The following is a 10416-nucleotide window of genomic DNA, read 5'->3' as shown; positions in this document are numbered from 1 at the left end:
AGGAAGAGGGCAATCGCACGCTTTCTTTCTCCTCGATGCATGAAATTCAAATGGCTTTTAAATTTGAAAATGGTGCATACTAACTGGTAACATATATTAAATGATATTTTCCATATATATGCATGCATGGCCACTTAATTAACTTGAAGTCTGCTTCAAAAACTGAAGAAAAATGACTGTTACTAAGTAGAAATGAGAGATTACAGTGGCATGTTACATAGCTGTGGTACATATGTATGTGAAAAAAATAAAGGTGGATTTACATATATACAATAGCATCATATCGAATATGATGGTCAGCTCCCACAAATAAGTTGAGTCCGTAAACTATATAATGGAACATGTGTATGTGAATTATTAGCATGCAAATGAATGATGAATGATCATGATGGTGAATAATAATGTTCTTTAGCTAGCTAGCTATGTCTGACTGATCGGACACGACCGCGTCACTGCAACAAGGTAGAGGGCTCGAGGAGCTGCGACGTCGTCGTGGACAACAAGGTGTCGAGAAAGTTCCAGTCGATGGCGCCGGCAGCAGCAGCTGCAGCGTGTCCTCCTCCTCCCTGGACCATGAGTTCATCATCATTCTCGGAGGCAACAACATGGGCTGCTGCTCTCTGTTGGGCACAGGCGGCTATGGCGGCGGTCGGGCTCTCCAGCGGCGGCAGGATACTGCTGAAGAGATTATCATGCTTCTTGGATTCCAACAAGTCGTCGTCGTCGGAGTAGAACTGCTGCGGGAAGAAGCTGTTGCCAGCAGCTAAAGCGTGCGGTGCTGGGCCGCCGCCCACCTGCAGGTATTGGTGGCTACCGTCCATGCTTGGGAGGTGGTCGTAGCAGTAACCCGCCGGCGTGGCGTAGGTGGGGAAGACGAAGGGCCTCTGGTTGGGGATAGGCTTCTGGAATGCGCGGCACACCACCCAGCCTTCCTCCTGATCGATGAAGCAGCAATGTTAGTTGAAGCACCACCACGCGATGGAGGCGTCAGAGAGACCATGATGCATGTATCCAAGTCAAGTGTTATGAAGAAAAAAAGGAAACGGGAATCCTAGCATCTTTTTGTTGAGAAAACAAATCAAAATTTGATTGTCTGTTTCTTTTTTTTGGCAGAAAATAAAGCGGCACCAACTGATCGACGACTGACAGTAGCTGATCGAAAAACTTTATGAAAGTGGAAGTTGCATTGCCTGGTGGTTGCTGGGTTGGAGGCGGTACTCGTGCATGATCCAGTCGGTCTTCCTTCCATTTGGGGCGCGTCCCTTGTAGAAGACGAGCGTCTTCCTCATGCCGATGACCCTGGAGCTGGAGAGCACCGGCTTGTCCCTGCCGGTGGCCTTCCAGAAGCCGGCGGCGGTGGCGCGGTTGGTGCGGGTGCCGCTGGGGTACTTGCGGTCCTTGTAGCTGAAGAAGTACCACTCCGATGTCGTCTGGCCGCCGTCGTCGTGCCCGGCGGCGCCGCCCAACTTGCACCTCTCTGATCATCGATCGATCGATCGACCATCCATGCATGATGAAATTATCTAACTTATAAATTTACGGATGAGATCTAGATAGGGTAGTAGGGTCGTACCTTGGAGATCCCATGGCTCAATCCTGTAGAGATCGACCTCCTGGATGATGTCAAGATCATCACAACTACTCCTCGCGACCTTCCTGGCAAGGTAGTAGCCGACGAGCTCTTCCTCCGTGGGGTGGAACCTGAAGCCTGGGGGAACCAGCTCGCCCTGCTCCACCATCATTACTGATCGATTCCTAATTACTTTGCAGCTACGACCTAGCAAAGCAAAGCACATATATGTATGTATACATCTTCAGTTCAGTGAGTGAGGATGTATAGTACCCAATGCAGTACGTGCAATGCAATGCAAGGACGGAGCATTAGCTCGTGGCTGGGTGCAACGAGACCTAACAGCAGCCTGCCGCTTGTTGCTTAACTTTGAGTGCACGCACTTGAGCCAGGTACAACCCATGCATGCATATGCGGCGGATGGCCTGTATTATTCTTCAATTCACAGACGACTGCTATAATAGGTACATTTGCATGGCCCGTGTAATTAATTATAATTTAGTTTGTTGTCCTGCATGCTGCTGGTAGTATGGCAGATGATGGAGGTACTGTACTGTACCTGTCACTTGCGACAGTACAATACAGCAGTCAGCAGGTAGATTACCGATGATACATGCATGCATGAGCGATTTGATTGAATCCACCAAACAAACAATTAATAATGCATCAAGAATTAATAGATGCATATGTATAACTCACCAATAAGCAGCAGCAGCACAGCGACAACTTAACGATGGGCTTCTCTTCTCTTCTCTTCTCTAGTTGCTGCTGCTGCTTAACGATGGGAAGAATGAAGAAAGAGAGAGCAGCATATATATATATATACCAAAAGTAAAAGGTACTGATCAAATTTGTCATGTACTCCTGCTTAATTATTAATTGGGCCTGGCGTGTTGAGTGCGCGTGTGATGGAGACAGAGGTCGTCTCGTCGTCCAACACCCAAGAAGATCGAGATGGATTATTGGATGGATGGACGGGCAAGAAAGCCGGGCGGCCCGCCCGGAGTGTGACAAGTTAGTATACTAATAACAATAATATATACTACAATCGAAAATGGACTAGTAAAAAAGGCAGCCATCATCGTATCATATCATGTTGAATCGAATCTTCTTCTATGGAATATGGATTGCGCTGCGCATGGGGTGGTGGTCATCGATTTGGTCGGCGATCAACGAGCAAGAAGCCGGCCACCACCACCGCCACTCGCACCATGCATGCTCGGATCATTTAGGGATGTTTAGTTCCACGGACTAAAGTTTAGTCTCTATCACATCGAATATTTAGATACAGTATTAAATATAGACTAATTATAAAATCAATTGCACAGACAGAGGCTAATTCGCGAGATGAATCTATTAAGCCTAATTAATTCATGATTAATTCATTATTAGCATATAGTTAATGTAGCATCATATTGTCAAATCCATTCATCACTTAATTTACCGCCGTTACGATTGGTTTGCAAGACGTAATTAATTTGCTACGTACAACAGACGTCACCTCTATCTCTCTCTTTTTTTCTTTTTATGAGAAAAAGGGTTATGTTTTATTAATACAACACTTTTTTACATCCAGCCGCTGGTAGGCCACCTCCCGCAGGATGAAGCTCATGGCCGCATCCCAAGTTGATGAGGAGTCCTCAAATTTTAAAGGAAAATATCCATGTTCCTCTCATCACCAATTCACTTTGTCTGTTTAACCTCTTAAGAAAAATCAAGAGCATTTTGCTCCATGAATTATTTTGATTGGTCCAATGATCTACCTCTCAATGGGATTTTCATTTTTTATTTGTCCATGTACAAAATGATTTTTAAGTTCAAATTTTATGAGCGTGTAGAGGGACATGATGCCTTAAAAGTTAAAAAAACATTTACTTGATTATTTTTATAGGTTCTGAATTCAATACGGGCACGCATTATATCCACTGACCACTGTACGTACATGCACGTACGCGAACAGCGATGGATCGGAACAGGACATCTATCTATCAGGTAGGTAGGGGAGGGTAGGATACATACCAACAATTCAATTCCTACGCATGCATTTTTTATTTAAATTTGCTACAGACGAGACGGATCGATGTTTGTGTTTGGTAGGAGTAGTACTAAGTACATGCATGCTGTGTTAATCCGCCCCGGATGTAAATAAAAGGAGGCAATGCGAGCGTTTGGTCCCTTTACTTATTTTTAGCACGTGTGACATCGAATGTTTAGATACTAATTAGGAGTATTAAATGTAGACTATTTACAAAACCCATTACATAAGTGAAGGCTAAACGGCGAGACGAATCTATTAATTCTAATTAATCCATCATTAGCAAATGTTTACTGTAGCAACACATTGTCAAATCATGGACTAATTAGGCTTAATAGATTTGTCTCGCCGTTTAGCCTCCACTTACGTGATGGGTTTTGTAAATAGTCTACGTTTAATACTCCTAATTAGTATCTAAATATTCGATGTGACGGGTGCTAAAAATAAGTAACCGGAACCGTGATCATGCATCAGCAGCTAGGTGACACGTGGCCTGGGCCGCATAGGATATATGATCGAGGATATTGTCATGTCAGTTAATTTTGTCCTGTGTTGCGTTTTTTTTATAATTTGCTAGTGTTGCGTAGGCTGCCCGAGGCGGCTGCTGCGGTGCTGCTAGTTACGTAGTACTCCCCCGATCCGAACCGAATTGTAAGTTATTTTAATTTTTCTAGGTGCATAGATATTATTATGCATGTAGATATAGTATATGTCACTACATTAGAAAAACTTTATACTGGCGGTTAGAACAAGTTTGTGCTGACAGGTATCGTACCTGTCAACAACCTTGAACCAGCGCAAATGCCGCTCGCCCATCAGCATAGACCGGTCTCTGCTTTCTGTGCTGGGAGTGTGGTTACATCACCCACCAGCACATATGGGTTCTGTGCTGGTGGGTGCTTATGCCGACCACCAGGAATATGTATTTTACCATTCAATATATTATTTCCCGTGAATTATTTGTTATTTGTTATTTTCCACTAGTTTTTAGTCGTCAAATTGAAATATGTATCTTCAACCACATAACCACAAACTTGAATAATAAATAATTCACATTATTAAAAACTACATCATGCATAATATATAATTCATTATTATTAAAAATTGAACATTTGAAATAGAGATGTTCTTGGCCACGTTAATATTAAAACTACTCAATTCTATAGTAGGAAAAAAATCAAACTCAATTATATATTAAATTCAATCAAACTCATTGATTAAATTATGAATGTAATAATTAATATGTAGGAAAAATATAATCAAACTCAATTCTATATCACATTAAAATGACAAACATAGCATTGTAATGGTTATAATATGACCATAGGACTTTATTTAAAAAATAATCCATCTCTAGTTATTTTCTCTCCTCCCTCCTCTCTTTCTAGGTTTCCATCTAGATGACAACTTAATGAAGTTAGAAATGATGGATAGAAGTTGAGAAAGAAGGTTGGAATGGCACAAACTTACCTTTTGTAGCCACCTCCTCCAAAGAAAAACAAGAGCAAAATGTTCCCCGGTATTTTTGGAGCTTTTCCAGAGCTCCTCTCGGGCAAGCTCCAAATGGAAGGTTGGCTGGAGAAGAAGTTGTTCATGGGTTTATCTGAACGACATTTGTGCTGGCGGCCCGCCAGTACAGAGCCATCTGTGCTGGCGTGCACTAGCCCGGCGGCCCTGGTCACCTTTGTGCTAGCGGGTGCCAATTCCACCCACCAGCACGCTAATTTCGACGTGCGTCAATAACTGCGGGAACAACCGCGCGCGTGCACAAGGATCAGGCATTTTTCTAACCTGAGCGGCAGATCATCACAGATCAAGCACATCACTTGCAGACTGCTGCTGGCAAGGTTGCAGCAAAGGGTGGAAGACCGCAACCGCATAATTCTTCTGGGCCCCAGTCCCAAACCTCCCCCCCCCCAAAAAAATGCTAGAGCACTAGCCTAGCCAGCGCGCGTGGGCCGGTACCTGACAGGATGAGAAGGGGGCGACGATGATCACTGCTACGGCGAAAGGCGACTCCTTTTGCGGCAGCTCGTCGGATCAGCAAAGGAACAAGCGTATCGAATTGCGAAAATGTTAGAGAAGCTTAACTGCGAGACTTCTCGAGGGGGGAGGGTGCAAATGATGGAGCCTGCGGCCAAACGCTAACCTTGGGGGTGATTGTCGGCGGGCGGCACGTGTGAAGGCAGGTGGACGGCGACGAAATCTGTACGCTCCTGTTGCTGCAATGGTGCTGCTTTCCTCCCCCGCTGTGCAGTGTAGAAGAGGGGGGGGGTTGGACAAAGGAAAAGGAAGGAGAGGGGGAGAGGGTTTTGCTGACGCTGATGAAGAGAACGTGACTTCTATCAATGTGTACGGAGTTGTTTCACAAGTGGCCGTTTGAGAGTGGGAGAGGAGGATAATTTCGACGTGCCAGCATAAATTCTTTCTGATACAGTGTGTCTAGATGCATCATAATCTAGAAAAACTAAAACGAACTACAATTTGAACGGGAAGTATAATAGTAGGCTGGGGGTCGCGGTCTGAGCTAGCAGCTCAGGGTTAAATGCTGCAGCGATCGTGCGTATCGTTATGACAGTTCACAGTTGCTGCTCTTGGCTGCAAGATCTTCCGAGTGTATGTCATAACCGTGACTTGCCATGGACCCATGCATCAAGCAAGCAAGGAAGGAGGCAGGAAGATGCGTGCAGCAGCAGCAGCATCATCATCATCTCCATGCAGCAACATGGAGATGCTCCATCCGCCCGATTCAATAATAATCCAAAAATCGATCTATGACAGTCTGAAATGACATTCGGACGCTACTACACAAACAAACCGTATGTAGGAATGAGATATTTTTAAAGGGGCGGACAAAAAAGAAGAGGCGCCTCCAATAGATCAGGCTCATCCATGCATGTTCGTGTCTGGTTAGCTCGCGTTGTAACGTTTCTAAACGTTTTATTTTTTTAATACAAAGATACGCAGCTCTTCTATGTATTAAAAAAAATAGTTTACACTCCATCTAGGCTTCGGGCAGGCGGTGGCCCTGCAAATACCCTTTTTACCCGACGCTATAAACTTTTTTTTGCAGTGACGAGTCGGGGAGACAGGGATCAGATCGTCATCGGAGGACCGAGAGAGAAGTGTGTGTGTCTCTCGGCATGCCTGCACATACTATACGGGGTTGGTCTGGCTGGTTGGGATCGTTTGGTTCGTTGTCATTTGTATGAACTGTTGACGAGTCGATCCTAGCTAAACCCAGCTGCTTGCTTTGCTTCGCCCTTGAATGGGAATGCAGATGACAGAGACGCAGGCACGCAGCTAGCTCCAACGAGAAGAGTGAGAATAGGAGGCAGTGATGGAAAGGGACTAGCAGCTAGAAACAAGAAGCAATTTCAACACGGTGCGCGTGAATGGATGATGCTACGTACGGTCGTCTCACGCACGCACCATGATGTGACGTGATAGATAGATGTACATGTTGGTAGCTACCCTTCTGCCCTGTAATATCTATTGCCGTGGGAAGCGGACTAGTTAAATATTTTTTTAAGTTTGATCACATTTGTAAGAAATATTAGCAGTATTTATATTTTTAAATAAATTATTATGAACGTAGATTCAATGATCTATCTATTAGATACTAATTATGTATTATAAATATTAATATTTTTTTATATGTTTGGTCTAAATTGATTACGTTTGAATTCTCGGGGAGTGAGAACGATAGATAAAAAGGATGAAGGGAGTAGCTACCTTAATTGATCGATGCGCGTGACTGACGATTGCTACCTCTCTCTTCCTGCCTAATTATTGATGTAACTGGTAACGGGAGAAATATGAGCATTCGTCCTTAACGTTAGTATCGGACGGTTTTTCATCTGGTACTAACGCGCGAAACTAGTACTGGGTAGAATTTTTCAGTCCTCAGAGGCCTTTAAGTACCTGGCAATGACACTGCCTGATACTAAATGTCACCATTTAGTACCGGTTGTTGTTATGATCCAGTATGTACTAAAAAGGCTGGACCATTTAATACTAGACAATAACACCAGTACCCCATGGAGTACCAAGCAATAACAACAACCGGTACTAAATGGTGACATTTAGGTCCGAGCGTTGTTATTGCCCGGTACTAAAGGTCTTTCCATATGCTACTTCTAAATGAAAGCATATCTAACTTCATTACATGTGCTGCGTAGGTGAGATGGTAAGTATATTCACGTGAGGTTTGAAATCGTGGGTTCGAATCCTACGAACTGTGCATGTATACGTTACGTGTGAAATTTGCGTGACTTGTTAGTCACAGCTGTTCGTCGATGACAGTTTGATCGGTACTAAATGGCAAGCTCAGCTGATGGCGCGATGGCGCTCGGTACGAGGGGTTACTGGCTGGTACTCAAGATCGATCTCCACTGACGATAGTTGGGCAACCGGGCCGGGCCGGGACAGTCCACAGGCTGAAACAGCGGCCCAGATCCGGTATCTTTCTTTACTTGCATTGCATTTCTTCTTTCGGCCTGGACGAGCGAGGCTCCAAAAGTTAGGAAGAAACATAACAGGAAGGTCGGCCCAGGTTAGAAAGAGAAGCCCGGTCGGTTGCTGCGAGAAGCACACGGTGGCTTGCTTGGGCCTCCAATCATCCATCAGCCATCATCATCACCTACCTACCACTCCAATCACGATCTCAATCAAATATCCAACCAGAGAGCTGGCTGGCTGGCTGACAAGGCATGGACCCCGCCGCCGATCCCCTCCTGCTCCCACCCCCAGCCAAGCAGCAGGAGTCTCCTCTCGCCGGCGTCTCCGACTACCGCGGCCGCCCCGTGTGCAGGGGGAACTCGGGGGGATGGAGATCCGCGCTCTTCGTAGTGGGTGGGTATATTGCTGCTGCTGCTGCTGTTTCAGTTTGTGTGTTGATCAGATTCGATTCCAATTCGATTCAACGTGAGCATGGCTCACAGCCGTTGAGATCGCCGGCAGCTTCGCCTACTTCGGCATCTCCGCCAACCTGATCACCTATCTGACGGGCCCCCTGGGGCAGTCCAACGCCTCCGCCGCCGCCTCCGTCAACGCCTGGTCGGGGACGGCCAGCCTCATGCCCCTGCTCGGCGCCTTCCTCGCCGACGCCTACCTGGGACGATACAAATCCATCATCATCGCATGCTCCCTCTACGTCCTGGTATTTCTTTCTGGCTGCTGCTCCTCTCCCTCCTTCCAGTCGTAGACAGAGGCCGGCAATGGCAACCACAGCAGAGCACACGACGCCATCTAATCTAATCAAATGAATGCCGGCTAGGGGTATGGCATGCTGACTCTGTCGGCCACGCTTCCGGCGCTGCGGCCGGCGCACTTCTTCTACGTGTCCCTCTACCTCATCGCCGTGGCGCATGGCGCCGACAAGCCCTGCGGCCTGGCCTTCGCCGCCGACCAGTTCGACGCCGCCCACCCCGAGGAGCGCGCCTCCCGGGGATCACTCTTCAACTGGTGGTTCTTCTGCATGGCCGTCGGCATCTCCGTCGCCGTCTCGGCGGTGGGCTACATCCAGGAGTCGGTCGGCTGGGGCGTTGGCTTCGGCGTGCCCTGCGCCATAGTGCTCTGCGCCTTCACCGTCTTCCTGCTGGGCACCCCAACCTACCGCCTCTACAACTGCAAGCACCAGTCCTCCTCCGAGTCCCCCTTGCTCCGCTTGGCCCGCGGCCTCCGAGCACTACTATTCCGACGAGGCAGAGGCAGAGGCAACCATGCAGAAGCAGAGGACGCCCGGTGCGTGCTCCGCCTTCTCCCCATCTGGGCCACCAGCCTCGCGTACGGCGTGGTGTACGCGCAGATCATGACGCTCTTCAACAAGCAGGGCCGCACCCTGGACCGCCGCATCGGCCCATTCGACCTGCCGCCCGCCGCGCTGCAGGCGCTCGGCCCCCTCAGCATCCTCCTCTTCGTCCCCGTCTACGACCGCGCGCTCGTCCCCGCGCTCCGCTGGGCCACCGGCAACCCGTCCGGGCTCACCATGCTGCAGCGCGTCGGCGCGGGCATGGCCACGTCGCTCGCCGCGGTCTCCGTCGCCGCGCTCGTCGAGGCGCGACGCCTCGCCACGGCGCGGGACCACGGCCTCGTCGACGACCCGGCGGCCACCGTGCCCATGACCTGGGCCTGGCTGGTGCCGCAGTACGCCATGCTGGGGGTGGCCGACGTGCTCGCCGTCGTCGGCCTGCAGGAGTTCTTCTACGACCAGATGCCCCACGGCCTCCGCAGCCTGGGCCTGGCGCTCTACCTCAGCGTCATGGGCATCGGCGGATTCATCAGCAGCATGCTCATCTCCCTCATCGACGCCCTCACGGGCAGAGGTGGCCGCGACAGCTGGTTCGCCGACAACCTCAACCGCGCGCACCTCGACTACTTCTACTGGCTGCTGGCAGGGCTCAGCGCCGTCGAGCTCGGGCTCTACCTCGCATTCGCGCGATCCTACGTCTACAAGCCCCCCAGCACTGCTGCTGCTGCTGCTTCTTCTTCTTCTTCTTCTGTCTAGCAAGCATCATCACTGTGTATATATTCAGCTGCCACTATATTCTGTGGGAAAGAAAAGAAGGATTATTGGAGCTCTCGAAGACAGGTGTTGCAGCTTGCAAAGCAGCAGCAGGCAGCCAAAGTTGCCTCTCTGTCTGACTGTCTCTGGATGTATTTTTATTGATTCATTTGTCCCTATTGATGGTTGGTGGCTTCAATCGCATTAACAAATTCCATCCATCAGGGATGCAGGTGGCAATCGAATATGCAGGAAGGAAGCAATAATGCAGATGAGAAACGCAACAAGAGGCCCCATGCACGCTGC

General features: G+C 48.3%; 2 protein-coding genes across 4 annotated transcripts; one reads left to right on the top strand and one right to left on the bottom strand.

Annotated features, from left to right (window-relative positions):
• Window positions 1-163: 163 nt before the first annotated feature.
• On the bottom strand, window positions 164-2397 carry LOC117848967 (NAC domain-containing protein 76). Of its 2 annotated transcripts, XM_034730574.2 has the most exons (4): window positions 2270-2397; window positions 1574-1777; window positions 1191-1477; window positions 164-935 (listed from the first exon to the last, which is right to left on the bottom strand). In XM_034730574.2, the coding sequence occupies exons 2-4, from the start codon at window positions 1740-1742 to the stop codon at window positions 450-452; spliced, it is 942 nt and encodes a 313-aa protein (XP_034586465.1). In that variant the 5' UTR covers window positions 1743-1777; window positions 2270-2397; the 3' UTR covers window positions 164-449. The 2 variants fall into 2 exon arrangements, with proteins under 2 accessions (XP_034586465.1, XP_034586464.1); XM_034730573.2 differs by lacking the exon at window positions 2270-2397 and having other exon boundaries at window positions 1574-2253.
• Window positions 2398-8272: 5875 nt separating this feature from the next.
• On the top strand, window positions 8273-10192 carry LOC117848965 (protein NRT1/ PTR FAMILY 5.10). 2 transcript variants are annotated; one of them, XM_034730566.2, is made up of 3 exons: window positions 8273-8459; window positions 8549-8766; window positions 8884-10192. In XM_034730566.2, exons 1-3 carry the CDS (start codon window positions 8318-8320, stop codon window positions 10111-10113), a joined length of 1590 nt encoding a protein of 529 aa, XP_034586457.1. In that variant the 5' UTR covers window positions 8273-8317; the 3' UTR covers window positions 10114-10192. The 2 variants fall into 2 exon arrangements, with proteins under 2 accessions (XP_034586457.1, XP_034586458.1); XM_034730567.2 differs by having other exon boundaries at window positions 8294-8459; window positions 8568-8766.
• Window positions 10193-10416: the final 224 nt, after the last annotated feature.

This window comes from Setaria viridis, chromosome 3 (assembly GCF_005286985.2).
Source record: "Setaria viridis chromosome 3, Setaria_viridis_v4.0, whole genome shotgun sequence".
Taxonomy (NCBI): Eukaryota; Viridiplantae; Streptophyta; class Magnoliopsida; order Poales; family Poaceae; genus Setaria; species Setaria viridis.
The sequence above is the reverse complement of the archived record's forward strand: the minus strand, read 5'-3'. Positions and strand labels throughout refer to the sequence as shown.